The sequence below is a fragment of the Leucopleurus acutus genome (assembly GCF_964270905.1).
Source record: "Leucopleurus acutus genome assembly, chromosome: 15".
NCBI lineage: Eukaryota > Metazoa > Chordata > Mammalia > Artiodactyla > Delphinidae > Leucopleurus > Leucopleurus acutus.
The window spans coordinates 81,689,851-81,710,883 of record NC_139157.1 but is presented as its reverse complement, the minus strand read 5'-3'; the positions used below and the strand labels follow the sequence as shown (position 1 = coordinate 81,710,883).

Below are 21,033 nucleotides of genomic sequence, written 5' to 3'. Positions count from 1 at the left end.
GTAGTTTGTACCACACTCCTATCACCTCCCGGGAATGCCAGCTCCTGTTGTTTTTTTCTCTTCACTCTAACCATCTCCAGTGGCTGAACCAGTTTCATCTCCACTAATCCTTTCATTGCAGACTTTCCTTCCACCCTACTCTGTTCTACTTTTTAGAAACTTAGAAATTATTTGAGCTTACTAGTGTCTTCCTTCTCCTTACAAAATGATCTCTCTACATCCATGATGTTATTGAATCCTTGTTTCCCCCAGTCCCAGCTAACAGAACACACACGAGCACCTGCGTCAGGTCACTTTTTGGCAGTGGTCTGCTGTAGAAATGGCTCATAATTTCACATCACTTCTCCCTTTCAGATTTTATACCTTTTTTTCCTCCTGTCTAACTGTGATGGATAGCATCCGTAGAACAAAATTAAATAATTTGGTATAATGTACATGTATGCCTTGTTCTTAATTTTTTATTTTGCCAAAATAAAATATTAATGACCTATATTAAAGAGAATATTTATATAAAATGTATAGAGTCATGTTTATTGAAATAAGATAATATCACTGATTGTAAGAAACAACTACATTTTATGGACTAATTAGAAAAAAATGATCACTTACAAGACACAATCAGTTGTAAGATGCATTTCTACTTCATGAATGTTATAATATGAAGAAAAATGTAACTTTGGATCAATGAGATATGGCAGGTATAGCAGATACTGTTTTTAGTTTTACTAAATTTTCTGTTAAAATTTTTATGTACTCTTGTTTGTGTGTTAGAAACTTCAGGTTTTCTTATTTTTGTAGTTTCTGTGAGCTGTATCTAAGTTACTTTTTGCTTCATTGCATATATTATGCACACTTTCTCTTGGTCTCGTTCTTTCCAAATATTGATGCCTTTATGATGACGTGAGTTGGTCATCTCTACTACTGAATTCCCATGTGCCCCCGCACAAAGATGCGGCGTCATTGAATGCTTGCGATGGAAAACAGTCTTCCTTTTTTCAGGAAGGGTTAGCAGTCCTGAAAGTCTTTCCGCTCTTCTCCCCACTCAGAGGATTGTTCTCTAGCCCTCCTCACACTGACTGACTCCATGCTACTGTGCCTCATGACACGGGGGAGCCCTTGGCCTACTCTCTTCTCTCCAGAGCTAAATAGCAAAACATTTTCTTGTTTTTCAGCTTACTATCCCTTAATGTTTCCCAGCCCTTTATTATTCACTTTCTCATTATCTCTAGAGGAATGACTTAGAAATCTCGTTTACCCTGAAAGAATTCTTATGTTGAGGTTGGGTGGTGTAGGTATCCAGAAATGGGTTTACATTAGTAGCTTGCATAACTTAGAACTCTCAGTTGGGAGAAAAGTCACTGTATTTTTTATCTGAAGGAAGGTGGTTCTGTATCCCCTTGAGGGCTACAACCCAAGGATGACATCTAGTGATCTGTTAAGCCTGAATTGTCTTCTTAGGGACACGGGGTGGGGGGTGTGTGTTTAGGAAATCAGGGGAAAAAGGAATTTTAAAAGCAGATCTTTCAACCAGTTAAAACATTTTAAGGAACTTAAGCTCCCTGAAAATGATGTAAAATAGTGATAGAGTAATGTTTTGTTTGTAAATGTTAGTTCAGTTTCTAATGTAATAGAACATCCTGGAAGTACTCTTTGGTTAGTCCTTACTCATAGGTGATCCAGAAACTTAAGTTAATAATCATTTCAACCAGTTTAATTATCTTATGCCTCCTTAGCAATGGTTCTTACTCTTGGGGTTGATAGATTTTAGGGAGAGTCCTGTGAACTCCTGAACTTGTATGTAAAATTTGGCCATTAGGCACAGTTTTTTGGTAGCGAGAGGAGGATCCATAGCTTTTGGCAGAATCTTAAAGAGATTAATAACCCCAAAGAAGTGAATCCACTTCTGTTGTGTTCTAGGGCGGCCCTATTTCTGCCTCACTGCTCTCCATTGTGGCCTTGGTTGTAAATCATGAAAACCTCAGAGTATTTTGAAACTCAAAACAAAGAAAATTTGATCTTGACTTATTGGCCTTAGAAATGGCAGTGTTGTTCAAGTGGTACATTTAAAACAATAGTAATACCACGAACTGCCAGGGAATCCACTTTTAGGAAGTAGTGAGTGTAAATGAAGGTGGTGGTGTAGTCACGGAAAAAGACATTCGAAAACTGCAGATCCACGTATGTTGAAGACGTGTGAAGGATTAAAACTATGCTTCTGTTTTGAACTTGAGTAATTAATTTCATAGTTGTGATTTAAATTACTTTTCTAAAGAATATGTATTGGAAATGATAAATGTCTGGTGTTTGTATGTATAGGAATTACTTTTTAATGTTTATATGAGTAATGAAAATATGTGATTTTTTTATTATAGTGCATGCAAGATATGGGAAATACTAAAGCAAGACTACTATATGAAGCCAATCTTCCAGAGAACTTTCGAAGACCACAGACAGATCAGTATCCTTTAACATTTCTTTATTGTGGGGTTTAAAAGAATCAGCTCATTTTTATAGTTCATATTTTAACTTTGTATTGACTATTTAGGAAGATGAGACCTTTATCATACTGTTGTTCATGAAAAATAGAAATTGATTTGCCCTGAGCTATGCTTTGTATATGGTAAGTTTTTAATAGGAATCTGGTAATACATGATCTATATAGTATTTTTATGTAATTATCATTAAGTATAAAATATTATAACTGATTCCTCTTTTTTTTTTTTTTTTTTTTGTGGTATGTGGGCCTCTCACTGTTGTGGCCTCTCCCGTTGCGGAGCACAGGCTCCGGACGTGCAGGCTCAGCGGCTATGGCTCACGGGCCCAGCTGCTCCACGGCATGTGGGATCTTCCTGGACCAGGGCACGAACCCGCGTCCCCTGCATCGGCAGGCGGACTCTCAACCACTGTGCCACCAGGGAAGCCCCAAACTGATTCCTCTTGATTGATCTCCAACTCTTGATTGGAGCATATAGGTTGTTTATTACTTTAGACTATTATTAGAGGTTTGATTTGTGAGCATCTTGAGTACTTTTTGAAAAATCATTTCCAGAGAAGTTTCCTTTGAATATTTATCTATTTATTTGGCTGCATCAGGTCTTGGCTGCATCAGGTCTTCGTTGCGGCACTTGGGCTTCTCTCTGGTTTTGGCATGTGAGCTCTAGAGTACACAGGCTCAGTAGTTGCAGTGCATGGGCTCTCTAGTTGTGGCGCATGGGCTTAGTTGCCCCATAGCATGTGGGATCTTAGTTCCCCGAGCAGGGATTGAACCCGTGTCCCCTGCATTGGAAGGCGGATTCTCAATCACTGGACCACCAGGGAAGTCCCTGGAGGAATTTCCGTTGATCACCTTTATGTGGTAATTATGTTTATGTGAAGCAGTTGACAGACAAATCCCATACTTGGTGGACGTGGATGGTGGCAGGGATGTGGGGTCATGTCACTGCTGACCTTCCGTGGGTCACAGGCTGCATGGCTCTCTCTGCTTTCACATCTGACCTAATGAATGAGGGGAATATTTTCTCACAGGCATTTTAGTGAGGATTTTTTTTTCACATGCTAAAAGAGAAATCGTTTGATTTTATAGGGTTCCTCGAACTCATATTGAAGTTTGAGAAAAAGCTCATCAGAATAAGATTATCTAATTGACTGTAGGTATATGTGATTTTATCCAAAGGTGATTTTTGTGATTTTGGCAATATAATGTGGTTTCTTAAAAGATCAATTGTGTACTGGACTCCCCTGGTGATCCAGTGGTTAAGAATCTGCCTTCCAATGCAGGGGACGCGGGTTCGATCCCTGGTCGGAGAACCAGGATACCATGTGCCGGGGTGGGGGGGCAACTAGGCCCGCGTGCCGCAACTACCAAGCCCGTGCACCACAACTAGAGAGCCTGTGCGCCACAACTACCAAGCCCGCATGCCACAACTCGAGAGCCTTGTGCCACAACTACCGAGCCCATGCGCCACAACTACCGAGCCCGCGCTCCACAACTAGAGAGCCTGTGCGCCACAACTAGAGAGCCTTGCGCCACAACTACCGGGCCCGTGTGCCACAACTAGAGAGCCTGTGCACTATGCAGCTCTCACGCCACAACTAGAGAGCCTGCACACCACAACTACTGAGCCCGTGTGCCACAACTTGATAGAAGCCCCCATGCTGCAAGGAAGAGCAGAGCCCACGCACCACAACGAAAGATCCCACATGCCTCAACTAAGACCTGACGCAGTCAAGTAAATAAATATTTTTAAAAAAATTATGTGTAGCTTAAAACAAAAAAAGAACAGGTACTACCCATGTGTATACTAAAACAGTTTGTGTGACCAAACAATGAAAAAAATTGATCTTTTCTCAGAGATACAGGCCATTATATATATATTTTTCATATTTGTATAGAAACCTTTTGGGTTATTCTCAAGAAGTTAGTATTTGTCCTGTTCTGTTTCTGCTTCCTCCACCTCCTTCCCACACATTTAGCAGTCTGATATCCCAGGCTGTTTTTATTACAGCAAGATCCTGGGGTAGGAGTGGGTGGTACATTTCAGGCATAAAAGATTGTGTGAGCAGAAGTATGAAGGTGTGAGGACACTTGACATTTTAAAGTTTTGATATGACAAGAGTTAAGTTTCGTGGGCCAGTGGCAGAAGAAGCTCATTTTTCCAGATTGTGAAGGGTTTTCAGTACCATGTAGAGCAGCATATAGGTAGCATATAGAGCAGTACCTCATTTCATTGGCCCAAAGGATTGAAGGATTTGAAAAGCCATGAAGAATTTTGAGGCAGGAGAAACATTAGAAATATTAGCTTCTACCACAAGGAAGATGAGTTGGAGGAGGTCGTGGAGTCACAGAGGGCATGCAGAATGCTAGTACAGCCCTGAGGGGAGCAGTGATGAAGAGATGAATTACGTGGGAGACTTGAGAACAGGCAGGAGGGAATTGGGGAGACTGGAAGGGAACTGGGAAGGCAGGGGCAGTTGGATTAGGTTAAGATTGCCTGGGCTTCCCTGGTGGTGCAGTGGTTGAGAGTCCGCCTGCCGATGCAGGGGACAAGGGTTCGTGCCCCGGTCTGGGAAGATCCCACATGCCGCGGAGCGGCTGGGCCCGTGAGCCATGGCCGCTGAGCCTGCGGGTCCAGAGCCTGTGCTCCGCAACGGGAGAGGCCACAACAGTGAGAGGCCCGCGTACCGCAAAAAAAATTTTTTAAAAAGAAAAAGATTGCCTTGTTTCCAGGGAAGACACTGCAAGGACCCCAAGTTTCCTAGCTTGGCTAAGGTTCTGTGAGTGAGGTAAACTTCTTCATCGGGGAAGGAATTCAGTACCAGATGAAGGTGTAAGGGTTACAAATTGAAGACAGTGAGCCATCACTTTGGGCAGGATAAGGTGTCTGTGGGACACATGCATGGAGATGCCCATCTAGAAGCTGGAAACAGGAGTCTGGACCCTAAAAGAAAGCAGGAAATGCAGTGTAGACAGGAGAGTCACTTAGCACGTAGGTGATAGAAAAATGCTTGCTAAAGTTGTGTTTACCTAGGGCAGTGGTCCTGTATTCTTTTTTAAATAAATATATTTATTTATTTATTTTTGGCCTTGGGTCTTCGTTGCTGCACGCGGGCTTTCTCATTGTGGAGAGAGGGGGCTACTCTCCGTTTCAGTGCATGGGCACTTTTCTCATTGCGGGGGCTTCTCGTTGCGGAGCACGGGCTCTAGGCGTGCGGGCTTCAGTAGTTGTGGCACGCAGGCTCAGTAGTTGGGGCTTGCGGGCTCTAGAGCACAGGCTCAGTAGTTGTGGCGCACGGGCTGAGTTGCTCTGTGGCATGTGGGATCTTCCAGGACTCGGGCTCGAACCAGTGTCCCCTGCATTGGCAGGCAAATTCTTAACCACTGCACCACCAGAGAAGTCCCTGGTCCTGTATTCTTTTTTGCGGTTTTATTGAGAATCTTGGGAATGCTGTTTTCCTTCTCCTCTGGAAAGTGAGGGCATAGGGCAGAATCCTGAGGAAGAGAGCATGGTGGAAGGAGATACCACAGAGCAAATAAACTGTGTTCCAGGTGGTTGTTACCACTGCTTGCAGGTTGTATTAGGTTATTCCTTTCTCTGCTTCTCACCCCCAAGCCTGAGTTAATGTATAAAATCCCTCAAATTGAAGAATCTCCCTTGTCTGGAAGTTTGTGTGTATGTGTGTGTTTGTGTGTGTTAGGGGTTGGTTTGGTTTGAATTGGGTTTTTTGGACTTCTCTTGAACGTTAAGAGGGTAAATTACTTGAGGTTCTTGAGATTTGGGGTAGTGTCCTTTATGTGGTATCTGGTGGATGAATGTGGCTTCCAAGTTATTTAGTTCATCCCCATGATGCCGTGTTGCTTTGACAAAGCCCTGAAGGTATTCAGTGGAGGACAGGACCTCTGTGTCCCCTTACACTGCCCTCTTCCGTGTACCATTTGGTACACATTCGTAGGAATTCTGTTAAGTAATTACTATCCGTTTTACGGTGAACCTAATAGAAGTAAAGGATTAGTGAGATGGTGAGTTCTTTTTTCTGGTGTTTTTTGCTATGTCCTTAAATGTGTGGTCCTTATCTAAACATTTCAGGAGAGATGAGATTTTTGTAGTGAATTGATCGGTGTCTGGTATCAGTAAGTCCTTGACCTTTGACAAAATGAGGGTGTGGCATTGGAAACAACTGCAGTAGCTTTCCTGCTCAGCGAGGGTTCACTGTGTGCCAAGCCCTGAGTTTGGCACTTTATGTACATTAGCTTTCTAAATTTTCAGAGCAGCTCAGATAGAGCATAATATTTTTATCCTTGGCAGGCAAGAGGGTAGGGTTCTCAAAGAGCTGTTAAGAAACTTCCCAAAGCCTCCAGACTTACCCTCGTGTGTAAGGACACTTGGATATTATTATACTTAATGATGATAGTCTGAGTAAAATCAGTGTTGTCACATTTGAGTCCTGGTGGGTGGCTTTTAAAAATAGATAGGCTTATAGTTTGGGACTCTTTGCAGCTAAGACCATAAGGTCTAGGTGAAAATGTCAGTTTTTGAGTACCTGGTATGATTCAGGTCAGGCTCTTAGATAATGTGTGTCTTTGCTACTGTTAGTTCAAGCATGTGTGTTTGATTTTTCAAACTAAATGTTACTTTTAAAGCGTTTGCAAATTATGGTCATGTTCATATGAGGTGTTGACCTCTTGCTGTTTACAGAAAGATAATCTAAGGTTGTCAGAAACTAAAGAGGGATTTTGTCTAAAGACATTTGAGATAGATGACTACTAATGATAAGAGTATAAGATGATATCTCTTGGACCATGAGACCAGCTTCTATATCTAATGTAATACTATAGTCTTCAAAAATGTTTTTTACCAAAAAAAATGATTCTGAAGAACCTAGGGGCAGGACAGGAATAAAGATGCAGACGTGGAGAATGGACTTGAGGACACAGGGAGGGGGAATGGTAAGCTGGGACGAAGTGAGAGAGTGGCATGGACTTACATATACTACCAAATGTAAAACAGATAGCTAGTGGGAAGCAGCCGCATAACACAGGGAGATCAGCTCAGTGCTTTGTGACCACCTAGAGGGGTGGGATAGGGAGGGTGGGAGGGAGACGCAAGAGGGAGGAGATATGGGGATATATGTATACGTATAGCTGATTCACTTTGTTATACAACAGAAACTTAACACAACATTGTAAAGCAATTATACTCCAACAAAGGTGTTAAAAATGTTTTTTACCTTAGTTATTACAGCTATGTCACTTTTATCCCTTCTTTTAATTATGAAACACTGTGATTTGGAGCTATTATTAGGGAGACTAGTAAAACCAGTCCCCTTTTTTTCTTTATTTCATCAATCATTCTAAAGCTCAGTGCTCTTTGAGAAGCCTAACATCTCTGCACTTTTACTGATTTAAATATAGTTGTCTCATCCTTAGAGGCAAGTAAAACTCACATAATATGGGACCTCACTGCATTCTTAACAAGATTTGTTACTTTTTAAAAGCTTTGCAATTTACAAAAGTTAGGCAGAAGCTGCTGTGAAAGTGTAATTTCTCATGTGGCCTGTGGTTAATTCTACGCGGCATGTACGAGTGCATGACAAGCGATAAAGCTTTACATTAAAGATTTTCATTAGGATCTTTCGTCTTATCTGATAACTTTAATTACCTCAGTTCTATGAGTTCTGGTGTGCACCAGAGCTAATCAGCGGTGATTCTCCTTGGAGCTTTTGAAAATTTTACTGCTATCCGTGTTGTGTGTCTGGAACTGGAACATTTTGTTCTTGGGAATAGATATTAATTTGTATTTTAAGTGGCATCTTTAAAGAAAGGAAAAATCTTAAAATACAAATAAATACATGTGAAAAGATAAAACACATAGTGATGTGAACATTTTTCTGGACTTCTGTAGTGCTTGCTGTCTGTTAGTTTTGAGGATTGGGACAGTGAAGGGTGCCGTGCTGAGTGTTTTGTGACCAAAGGCGTGGGGGGTATTCTGGGGTATTTCGTTGTTTGTGTACTAAGTCCCAAATCAGCCACCTAAACTTGCGTTGTCGTTGGTATATTCCTTACCTTGATTTGCTGAAAATATTACTGTTCTATTTCTTTTTGTGGGGGAGGAGTTGTATTATTGATCTCTGTCAGTAATAAGTCCTTTTGTCTCAAATGGCAGCTGGATGCTGGAAAATGAAGATAAGTATTCCCTGATCTTCAAATTTATTGTTCTTTTGTTGCTGCTTCTCATTTGCTCATCTGTTTAAAGTTGATGATAGGCACGCCATCTTAGCCTTGGCTTAGCAGTTTTCTGTTTCCGCCTCTGCTGTGGGCCCTGTGTTTAAAAGAGCTGCCTGTCAGAGCATGACGATTGATAATAAGAGCTGAGGGTTAAACAGTAGTCACTCTGTCCCCCACTGCTCTTAGGTCTTTCCACACACTAGCTAGCGTGTTTAATCCTGCGAGGTGAGTCTTGGTGTTATCGCCATTTTAAAGGTGAGGAAACTGACACCAAGTTATACAAAAATAAAAGCTAACTTCATTTATGCTTACTGTTTGTTAGGTACTATGCTGAGGGCTTTATCTATATTATCCACAAAACCGTCAACAACTTGGTAAGGTATGGAGTATTATTGTCATTTTCACTACTGGTACCAGAAATGAGGGTATGCATTGGAGACCATCTTCCTTGAGAATTAGTGCTATAGTCAGCATATAATGCAAAATTATTGTCAGATTTCCCTTGAAAATCCCTTACATTGTCTACAGTGGCAGTTTGCAGACACAGAGATCCTCTATAAATCCAACTGGGCTGTTCTTGGCCCACTAGAGTTGGAATAGAATTCAAGCATCAGCGACTACAGGCCCATGAGCCAACTCCTGTTTTTGTAAATAAAGTTTTATTAGAACATATCCATACCCATCCATTTATCAGTTTTCTGTGGCTACTTTGGAGCTACAAATGCAGAAGTGAGTAGTTGCAGCATAGACCAGCTGACCCACAGAACCTAAAATATTTGCTTTATGGCCCTTTAAGAAAAAGTTTGCTGACCCCGGGAATAAATCAGCGTTTCTTTAGGTGAATTAACAGTGAAGAATTGGCTTGCTTTTGGGAAGTTTTACAAAAATACATGAGGACCATGTGATACATTCTTGGCCTAAGAGGCCATGTAGGGCCTGAGAGCATCCAAGGATGTGGCATGTTCCCTGAATCACAGTTCTTCTCAGGTGACTCCACTGAGTTTTAAAAGTTCACTTTGTGGTGTGCTTTGTTTTTTAAAAAGCAATGTTTTATGTTAATAATGAGGAATATCCTAGTACATTGTCCTATCTTGATGCTTTAATTTTTTTATGTCCTTGAAAAACAGATCAGCTTTCATCTCATATTAAGTTTTTAAAATTACTTACTGCTTAGATAATTTCTGATAGGGTTTCTTTTTTAATATCATAAACAGTAACCAGACTCAGCTATATTTGAATTATTTATTTAAAATACACTAAGTATAAATTAAGATTTCACGGATATCTGTCATTTCTGAAAATTCACACAACATATCATTTCATCAGATGTTAGTATTGTTTTTCACTCCAAAAGATTGTATACTTAAAATGTTTGCCTTTTTCAAATCGATATTTATAAAACCATCATAGTTTTCAATATTTTAGTTTTACAGTGGTGGTTAAATTATTTTATATACTTTATTTTTAATCTTAATGATTAGTTTCCTAAAACTAAATTTTGGTCATAAACAACAATCTTTCCTTTGTCATAAACATTTCATAAATGAGAGTATTAAAATCTTTCCAGGCTTTAATATGTACTACACTTGAGGGACTTCCCTGGTGGTCCAGTGGCTAAGACTCTGTGCTCCCAATGCAGGGGACCCGGGTTCGATCTCTGGTCCGGGAACTGGATCCCACATGCATGCCGCAACTAAGAGTCCACATGCCACAACTAAGATCCTGCATGCTGCAACTAAGACCCAGTGCAGCCAAAATAAATGAATAAATATTAAAAAAATATGTAGTACACTTTAAACAATATCCAAAATAGACTGTTGTTTCTATCTTTAAGGAGAAAAAATATCAGTGTTGTTCACCTCCCAGATATTTAAACATAAAAATTATACTTTAAGAATTTAGGGGCTTCCCTGCTGGCACAGTGGTTGAGAATCCACCTGCCAATGCAGGGGACACAGGTTTGAGCCCTGGTCTGGGAAGATCCCACATGCCGCGGAGCAACTAGGCCCGTGAGCCACAACTACTGAGCCTGCGCATCTGGAGCCTGTGCTCCGCAACAAGAGAGGCCGCGATAGTGAGAGGCCTGCACACCGTGATGAAGAGTGGCCCCCACTTGCCACAACTAGAGGAAGCCCTTGTACCGAAGTGAAGACCCAACACAGCCAAAAATATATAAATAAATAAATTTAAAAAAATAAAGAATTTAGATTTCCAAAATTTTCTTAGTTAAGAAATAACTATATGCATATTATATGTAATATTTATATCTAGAAATAAATATAATTACTGTTTTTAAAATAGTATACAGTTTTTAAAAACAGTAAACATATTTCCTATCATCTAGAGTGGAAATGACATCAGTCTAAGTAAATTCTATTTTCTCTTCCCTGTTGTGGTGGTAAATAGTTGTCTCTGCAGTGAAAGTTGCTCAATACACCACATTCACACACCTCATCCAAGGGGCCTCTCTTTTTGATTGTTTCGTTTTTTCCTGTTAGAAAACTAGAATAATGTAATATTGAACATGGATTTACAGTCATGTGCGAACTTAACATTTAGCTTATTTACATGTGAAATAGTTGGAATAAATAACATTCTTGCATTTTATGAAAATCTTGGGGTGTTTTGGTAATTTTTTGGTACTGGCTGCCAAAATGTTCACATATCTAAATAAATAATCAGCCTCTGACAGCTCTGGGGCCTTTCACTTGAAAGGGTCTCCAAGGCTACCTTGAAAATAAAAGGCACTCTCCACATTTGACCTTCTTCTCTAGATTTGAAAGCATTTGTTATCATTAGCAGAAATAAATGACTGATTCACAAATGAACTTGTGATGACCAGTAACATTCTGAAAAAAGTGGAAGTCAGACATTCTGGTTTCGAATCATCACAACTCTCCCTTCCTTGTACTGTAGAATCCCAGAGAACTTCTTAAACTTTCTGTGCCTGGTTTTAGTTGTAAAATGGCACCTACCTCATAGTTTACGAGGACAAAAGGAGATAAAGTACCTTTCACATACTCAATTTATAAAAATCCATCTTTAAAAATGGCTTTCGATTATTCAGCTTACTTAATAAATTGAACGTTTAGATTTTCTGTCTTACTTGCCCTCCCTGGCCCCCTTGGAGTGCTTTCTTTTAATACCCACTGTATAGTTGTCTGTCAACTCTTTCTATTACCTATGGCCTCAACTGTCAATTTAAAGAGCTTTTATTAATTTCTAATAAGGAGCTCTTGACTGAAAATATATTGTTTTACTGCTTCAGGAAACTTTTCTTTGAACAGGATGTCTTAACCTGGGGATCCACAGAGAGATTGTATTTCAGTGTAATTCATTTCCTTTGTAATTCTATGTATTTTATTTTATGCATTTATTTTTTTAAGGTTTTTTTTTTTAAGTGCATTCTTTTTAAAAAAATTAATTTATATTTTGGCTGCGTTGGGTCTTCGTTGCTATACGTGAGCTTTCTCTAGTTGTGGCGAGCGGGGGCTACTCTTCGTTGTGTGTGGGCTTCTCATTGCGGTGGCTTCTCTTGTTGCGGAGCACGGGCTCTAGGCGTGCTGGCTTCAGTAGTTGTGGCACGTGGGCTCAGTAGTTGTGGCTCAGGGGCTCTAGAGCACAGGCTCAGTAGTTATGGCGCACGGGCTTAGTTGCTCCGTGGCATGTGGGATCTTCCCGGAGCAGGGTTTGAACCCGTGTCCCCCTGCATTGGCAGGCGGATTCGTAACCACTGCACCACCAGGGAAGTCCCTTTTTTTAAGGCTTTTATTTGTTTTTATTAAGTCAGTGCCCAATTTATACTATTTTATGCATTTAAAAGCACTATCTCCACAGGCTTTACTTGACTATCAAAGAGGTTCATGGTACTAAAAAATTAAAAAGTCACAAATCCCTGATGGAAGAAGTTCCATTTTAGTAGAATATGGTAAAGCCATGGTTGTTGGACTGCTAAGAGAAGTCATCTCTGTAAGATAATTCAGGGCTATTGGATCCCACTAGAAATGACTCATCTATCAACAGGTAGGGCTGGTCCCCCCAACTTCAGAAAATTGAATAGTTCTCACCTTGGTTTTAGCTTCTTGACTTCTCCGTATCTAGAACCTTTGCAGGAAAAGAAATAGCCACCGTTTTTCTAATATACAGAGAATCTTCTCTGATACAATCAGAGGCAGCCATGTATGGTGGAAGGGACATAAGTATTGAAATCACAATTGTTTAGTCTTTCCAAGTTGCTGATTCTTCATCTATGATGTGGAAATTATAATATGCACATTACTGTGTTGAGGAAGGATTAAAGGAAAAAACTATGGACAGGGACTTCCCTGGGCACAGTGGTTAAGAATCCACCTGCCAATGCAGGGGACACGGGTTTGAGCCCTGGTCCGGGAAGATCCCACATGCCGTGGAGCAGTTAAGCCCGTGCGCCACAGCTACTGAAGCCCACGCACCTAGAGCCCGTTCTCCACAATGAAGAGAAACCCCCGCTTGCTGCAACTAGAGAAAGCCTGCATGCAGCAACGAAGACCCAACACAGCCAAAAAAATAAATAAATAAAACAGAAAAAAACTATGGACAGCACACAGTGTCTGGTGCGCTGTGGTTACTGCATGGGCGTTAGTTTCTTTACTTACACTGAGCATCCAAAATGAACATTAAGTGAATTTAGAGCTGAGTCAGGGTAGAGGGCTGTGGAGCGTGGTGGAATTGAGAAATGTGGTTACTTTTCTTTTTAGAATCGGGTTGAGTGGGGAAAATTTCCTGAAAGAGATAGATTCTTTGGCAGAAAGAAAAGTAGGTTGCAGCATTTAGTTGCAGAAATAGTGTGTGAGTAAAATACAGCCCGGAGAGTAGGAAAATTGAATTTAAAGTCCAGGCTTTGTGGAGACGAATGAATAAAGGGGAGTGTACATGTCACTGAACTCATGCTTTTCCTTAAGTTATCTGTTTTCAGAGCAGTGGAATTTTTCATCAGAGATAAATATGAAAAGAAGAAATACTACGATAAAAATGCTATAGCTATTACAAATGTAAGTAAAATCTTCATCTCTATTGCCAATTGATGCTTGTTGAGTAGATCTGGAACTTTTAACATACGATACAGCTCTGTTTATTTATTGTGAAAATGTGTTAGTTACATATTTAAAAATTTGAATATTGGAAGTTTTTGTCACATAATGTTAATGAGCTTTCACAAAGCAGGACCCTTGATTCAGAAAGGAGCATATTCTATGTAAGAGTCTGATAACTGCTTAAATGGCATTTAATTAATTTTATGAAATTTGCAAAAAGATCAAGTCACTAATTGAAAAATGGAGGAGAGATAATTGTTTTTACTAGATTCGGGAAATGAACAAAAAAGGAAAATCTGTCTTCTTTTAAGGGCTTTGGTGGATCTGTCCAGATATAAGTTTATTAAAACATGGCATTTTCATTGGTTATTATCAAGTATTATCAAGTAATAGTTGAGACCTTACTGTAGTGATCCAAATATGTTATATCACTGATCCTTTTTAAGTTTTTCTTTCTGATTAAATTTTCCTAGCCCAGTTAAATGCTGTTTAAGGCTAATTATCTTTAGGGCTGCAGTCATTTTTTAAGTCTTTGATTCCTAGATTAATAATAAAGCTATAAGCCAGTTAATTGTGTGGCTAATTCATCTGTCACGCAATTTAGAGACAATAATTTCCTCTCATTTTGCATATAAGCTGGTTTTCCTTTTCAGTCCATATGGAGAAGCAGTATACTAAAAAATTCAACCAACTACTAACAAAGTAAGGATATTGTAATACATGGTCTCTGACCATTAAAAAAAATCTTTTAAAACAATATTTAAAGTATGATTAATGTATATTTTGGAGCAAAGTTACCCTTGATAGAGTTTAGGCTGCATTTACAGTGGGTGTAGGAGAGGAAATCTCTTGAAAAATCAGTAAAAATTGACAATATTGAGAGTGATGCTTATCACATCCATGAAATTAAGTTTACTTACAGCATTGTGGGGGAAAAAGGACAAACTTTAAAGCATAAGTAATATATTTTCATATGAAATTCTAAGAAATCATTTTAAAATACAGGGTGTGTAAACCAGGGGTGGGAATTTTGGTGGCTACCTTAGAATTCTCCCGCCATGGGGACGCAGAATGAGTCTGCCCTCCTTGGTATGCCTTAATGAATGAGTGATAGGGGACATTTGAAAAACTGAGTACAGAAATTGTCCTGTCTGTCCGCCCCTCACTCCCCGTAAGTAGTGGTGCAGCACAGCTGGCAACACTGATCAGGTGAGTTCTTAGGAGATCTAGCAGGTATCGAGCAGATGAGGTTGAGCTCTGCCATGTTGTTTGCCCTTTTCCAGCAGCAACTTTTCTCTGTTCCCCTCTCCCCCCTCGCTCTTCCTCTTCTCCCCTCTCCCCCGCCTCTTCTTTCCCTCCCCACCACCCCCTCGCTTCCCCCACCACATACTTCCATCCTCACGTGATTCATTTGCTATTATAATCATCAAAAAGAAAATCTGTTGCACCAGGAAAATGTATAGGTAACCCTAACTATTTAATCCTTACCCCTGACTGGCTCAGTTTTGTCTTGGAAAAACAGCTAATAGTTGCTGGGAGTTGGTAGCTTTAAAATGAGCACTCACTTGTTCTTGTTTCAGTTTATCTTACATATTTCTTGCCTCCTTTGCCACTTCTCATCCCTCACAAGTAACCTCTTGAATGCAGTTTGAGTACATGCTTGAGTTTGCATCACACAAAGGTTTTAATTCTCCAGTCTGAATTTCACATGAAATTACTATTCCAATCAGTTGCCATATAATTGAGTATTATATAAAAGTTTAAAAACAGGAAAACTTTCACTTATTTTGTTTTATATGTGTGTATCTATATATGTATAAAGACTAGTATTTAGCACAACAAAAGTAAAATTAAATCCGTTATTTCAACTTAGAAATTGTGGAAACAATGTTTCTGTACTGTATTATAATAAAAGAGCTAGCACTAGTAATTTCATTAAGCTCTGTTTACAGTTAACTGGTGATTATATAATTCATTAATATAAATGAGCAATAATTTTAAGACAGTGTGAATTGCAATAAATTTTAAGATGTCCTTCCTGATAGGGATGAGAAACTTAGACGATGAATGATCAGGTGGTGATTTAAGATTACCCTGAAATAGCAGTTTCAAGTTGGGCTTTTGTTGCTGTTGTTACTGCTTCTTGTTACAGTTTTAGTTTCCTCTTCTGTGGAATAGGGATGATCACGGCATCCACTTTTGACAGTATTCTTATGGGAGTTAAGTAAGGTAGGGCCCGCTGCATTTCTGTTGCGTGCCTGGCACAGGAGCGCTTAACACATAGGAGCTCCTGGGAGGAGCGCCTGGCGGGGAGGGAGGGGGGCAGGAGCAAAGGGGCCCAAGCGCAGGGGAGGGTGGGGCTAGAAACCGCCGGGCTCACATGCCGCCCAGAGGCTGTATCTCATTGGCACCACTGACTTGAGTTCTGTCGGATTAATACTGCCACATTTCAGTCAGCCCTTTTTAAATTATGGGCTGCCAGGCGACTGATGTGGCAGTTATAGGACTTCTATTTGAAATTTCTCCAGAATTCTGCATTTCTTAGTGACTTATCCAATGATTTTAAAGTTAGCATATTAAAATTCAGGCTTCTTCTACATATCTGGTGGCTATGGTTACTGAGTTAAGCTTGTCAAAAAGTCTTTTAACTCTCCTACTGATGCGTTTAATCGATGGTTTCTTTTGTATGACTTTAGTTCAGTAAATGTATTTTCAGCTTTTGTACCTAACACATACCATGGAAGGTAATTTGCTTTGGAAACTATATTTTTTAAATGATTTCTCAACTCCTGAAAAAGTAAAGCTTCACAGTGTATTGAAAGGTCATGAGACAGCCCATTTGAGAACTGCCGTGATCAAATCTTCACTTGGAAAATATATTCAAGAATTTCCAAAATGGGTTTGAAGTGATGTATTGCTTACAGTTAATCCATAAGGTATTTTTCAGCATTTTGAAGCACCAGATTTTTATTATATAACATTATTCTGTCAAAAAGGGTGAGAGAGTAAAAAGAAAAAATCATCAAGAAAATAATGTGATCTTTTCTTGAAAAGATAGATGAGCATTTTGCCTTACCACCTTCAACTAATTGTACTGGTATATTTAGAATACTTGATACTTTTTCACCTTATCCTGGAACGTGGTAGTTGGAAACCTGTTTTACCAGGTCAGTTTTCCTTCTGCAGTAGGTGCGTTTGTGCACTTGGATTACTCTGGGAGTTTCTTCGGTGGTGGCCTAGAGAAGAACCTCTGGTCTTAAGAATAATTGAAGGGAGGATGTTAGCTCCTATTCCCGCAGGAGATCTTTACTGAGTTCCCACTTCGTGTTCTCTCATGGCTGGGGGTGGGGGAGAGCAGGGTGGGGAATAGAGGGACAGTAAAGCATGACGATTGCCTTTGCCAGCGCCATTTTCAAGGTCAAAGTCTTGTCCCCTCTCTCTATAAAAGTACTGGAATCCAGTGAAATGGAATTATCATCTAGTTACAAAATAAATTCTGAATTTGACAATGAGTGTATTGGGTTGGCCAAAAGTGCCTTCAGTTTTTAAGTAAAAGTAAAAGACACATTTTTCATTTTCACCAAGAACTTTATTGAACAACGTATTCACCCTTCTGTTCCACTACCTTCTGCCATTTTTCAGGCAACTTCATAATTCCATCTTCCCAAAACTTTTTAGCTTTTTGAGCAAAGAACTGTTCCAGATGCCTTTTACAGTCTTCCAGGGAATTGATTTTTTCCATTAAGAGAATTTTGTAAAGACTGAAATAAATGGAAATCCGAAGGTTCAATGTCTGGTGAATACAGTGGATGAATCAGAACTTCCTAGCCAAGCTGTAACAGTTTTTGCCTGGTCATCAAAGAGACGTGGTCTTGTGTTATCCTGGTGGAAGATTATGCGTTTTGTGTTGGCTAATTCTGGACGCTTTTCATTGAGTGCTGCTTTCAGTTGGTCTCATTGGGAGCCGTTGGAATTAACCTTTTGATTTTCCGGAAGGAGCTCATAATAGAGGACTCCCTTCCAATCCCACCATATACACAACATCACCTTCTTTGGATGAAGACCGGCCTTTGATGTGGTTATTGGTGGTTCATTTCCCTTGCCCCACGCTCTCTTCCGTTCCACATTATTGTACAGTATCCACTTTTTATCGCCCATCACAATTTGTTTTAAAAATGGAACATTTTCATTAGGGAATGGCACACAGAAATATGGTCAAGAAGGTTTTCTTCCATTAACACGTGGAACCCAAGCATCAAAGCGATGAACATAACCAAGCTGGTGCAGATGATTTTCGACGCTTGATTTGGATATTTTGAGTATGTCGGCTGTCTCCCGCTTGGTGTAATGTTGGTTGTTCTCAATTAATGTCTCGATTTGATTGCTGTCAACTTCAACTGGTCCACCCAACCGTGGAGCATCGTCCAGCGAGAAATCTCCAGCATGAAATTTCACAAACCACTTTTTTGACATGTTCAGTCAGTCACAGCACCTTCTCCATACACTGCACAAATCTTTTTTTGTGTTTCAGTTGCGTTTTCACCTTTCTTGAAATAATAAAGCATAATGTGCCGAAAGGATGCTTTTTTTCTTCCATCTTCAGTATTAAAATGGTTACGCAAAAGTTCACCAATTTTGATGTTTTTTTAAATGCACACTGATGTGACAGCTGTCACAGTACAATCTAACAAAATTGTTTTGAATGAAGTTAAAGACAGCTAAGTGCTACTAGAGCCATCTTGCAGAAAAAACTGAACAAATCTTTTGGCCACCCCAATAGATAACTTACATGAGATTTCAGAGAAGTGCGTGAGCAAGCCAGTGCCCTTTCAGAGGACAGTGAGAACTGCTGATGTGGGGCCTCCTCTTGCGTGCCTCTGAGATGCTCTCATCCTCCTGTTTCCTTTTCGTCAATTGAAAAAATTTATTGAGACCTGTTGAATGTCACATGCTGGAGATGGTGAACAGAAGAGAAACAGCGTCTGTCTCAGAGAACTTCAGATGAATGAAGAATACCGATAACGAATCGCCTCTGTACTGGACATCACATGATCATGTCTGCCAGAGGGAAGCGTTGTAGGAGACTGGAGGATGAAGGGACACTTCCTGGAGGAGGCCATGTCAGGACGGGTGGGACCCGCTGGGAGCATGGGTGCTTCCCGCAGAGGAAGCAGCAGGAGCCGAGACCCCTGGAGGCTGGGGCAGAGACTGGAGCGCTGGCACCAGAGGAGTCGCGTGTGGCTAGATGCCTGGTCGCAGGTCAGGGAAGGCGGGGACAGGCAGAGGACCTGAGGTCTGGTTAAGGGGTTTAGACTCTGGCCTTGTATAATGTGTGTGAACTGTTGAAGCCTCCTAAGTAGGGCTAGGTGCTGATCACCTTTGCATCTGCTATCGTCACAGTTTGTAGAAGAGCAAGACCTGGCCAAGGCGACCCGTGAGGAGTGCTCATCCAGGCGCTGGAGGCCGGCGGGTCCCTGCTGGTGGTCAGTGCAGGGGTGGTGGGCAGCACTTGTAGAGATTTGGAAGGAACACACAGGCGCCTGGTTTTTCTTGCCTCTGCGTTTTTTTCTTTCCTCCCCCCACCTGCCTTTTGCTTCTCCCCCATCTCTCTGTTCTGTCGTGTCTCTTGCTTCCAGCTGAAGCAAGACGTGTAGACTCTAGTTCTTCATTCCTTGCTCGCATGATGGGGCTTACCCCGCTCATCGACTTTTTAAAAAATCAGTGTTACTGAGGTAGAATTTACATACAATACAAGGCAGACAGTTTAAGTTATAGTTCAATGAGTTTCGGAAAATAAATACTCTATGTAAGCACGACCACAGTCGATTGGCACGTAGACCCTTTCCTTCACTCCAGAAGGTCGCTTTGTGCCCCTGGCCTCCCACCCCTGGCCCAGGTAGCCGCTGATCTGCTCTTTATCACGGTAGATTGTACCTGTGTCTGCTGGAGCTTCATATAAATGGTATCATACCCTGTTTACTCTTTGATGTCTGGGTTCTTTCAGCATGTTTCTGAAATTCACCCCTGATTTCATGTGTACTATTAGACCATCCCTTTTTTATTGGCTGATAGTAGTTTGATTTATGGGTACACCAGTCTGTTCACATTCACCTGTGGATTTGTCCATTGACTTTTCAGATGTGTTCCCTACTGAACAAGCATCTCTGTTTTTTCCTAGCTGGAACTTAGTATTAATGCTTTTTTATTTTTGCATTAAAATGCTTTGTTAAATGACTGATATTTATTGAATAGTCTTATGTTGCTCCTTCTGAATTTTAAAAGTGGCCAAATCAGTTTATCATCCTCTGGAGAGGAGAACAAGCACTTTTACAGGGAATTATGTTGACTTAGTAACACTCGACATATTAAGTGTCCCTGTTCCTCTCTTACATTTTTATGTTCAGCTTTTACATGAATTTGGGCAAAAATGGTCTTTATGATACAGGTTATTATCTTAAGTGATTTTATGTGCTTTTTCTAATCTCTTGTTTTCTACATAGCTCTAGCAAGTAAATGTCCAGTGGGATAAACCAGCTTTGAAGCTGCGCTTTAAGGCACAGTTTGTCTTTTTTAATATTTTCTTCTATGTGTAATTTCAGTCAGTAGTTACTGAATGGCTAGTTTGCATACTTTTAGCAGAGCTAACAGTGTGCCAGGGGAAAACGCCCCTAAAGATTATGGGCTTGGGTTGTGAGTCAAGAATTGCAGCTGTAACTAACTCAGTAACAAGCAGATTCGAATGAGGACTTGTCATCTCACACTGTTATTTTGACATCATAATGACCTTTCTATAATCGCACCTTTTATTTTTAAAGATTCCTCGTAGGCACTGTTGGTATGGTAGGGCAATATAGAGATGTCAGTTTTATGGCTCCAAAGATCTACTACGTATTTTGTAAACGTATTTCAGTTATATTTTGGCAGTAAAGAGGGCAGGAAGATAACGCTTACTTTAAAGTGATGAACCACGCATGTAGGAATTGGGTAGGAAGATGTGTGAAAAGGCTTTTAGACGAAATTGTCTCCATGTATAAATTGCCTTTGCTGCATATGTAACTGTCTCATAGTGCTTTGGGGTAATTCAGCCAGGGCAGCCCTGGAGATGGTGTGTGTGTGCACGGAGCTTAAGGAAGAGTAGGAGTGGCTTCACGATAAGTCTTGTCTGCTGCTCAGCTGTTATGCTCCATTAATCCACTCTTTTTTCTCCCATCCTTCTTTCTGTTTTCTTAAACAGTTGAT

The 21,033-nt window shown here is 40.4% G+C and overlaps 1 protein-coding gene across 4 annotated transcripts in view; it reads left to right on the top strand.

Annotated features, from left to right (window-relative positions):
• Window positions 1-21,033, top strand: part of SMAP1 (small ArfGAP 1) — a 150,558-nt gene that overhangs the window by 62,910 nt on the left and 66,615 nt on the right. For all 4 annotated transcript variants that reach the window (XR_014326791.1, XM_082855788.1, XM_082855787.1 and 1 more), the window contains 2 exons: window positions 2,373-2,458; window positions 13,677-13,752. Coding sequence is in view for 3 of the 4 variants with exons in the window: in XM_082855788.1 (XP_082711914.1) it covers window positions 2,373-2,458; window positions 13,677-13,752 (162 nt within the window). In the remaining variant the exon portion in view is untranslated. The remainder of the gene's footprint in view (window positions 1-2,372; window positions 2,459-13,676; window positions 13,753-21,033) is intronic.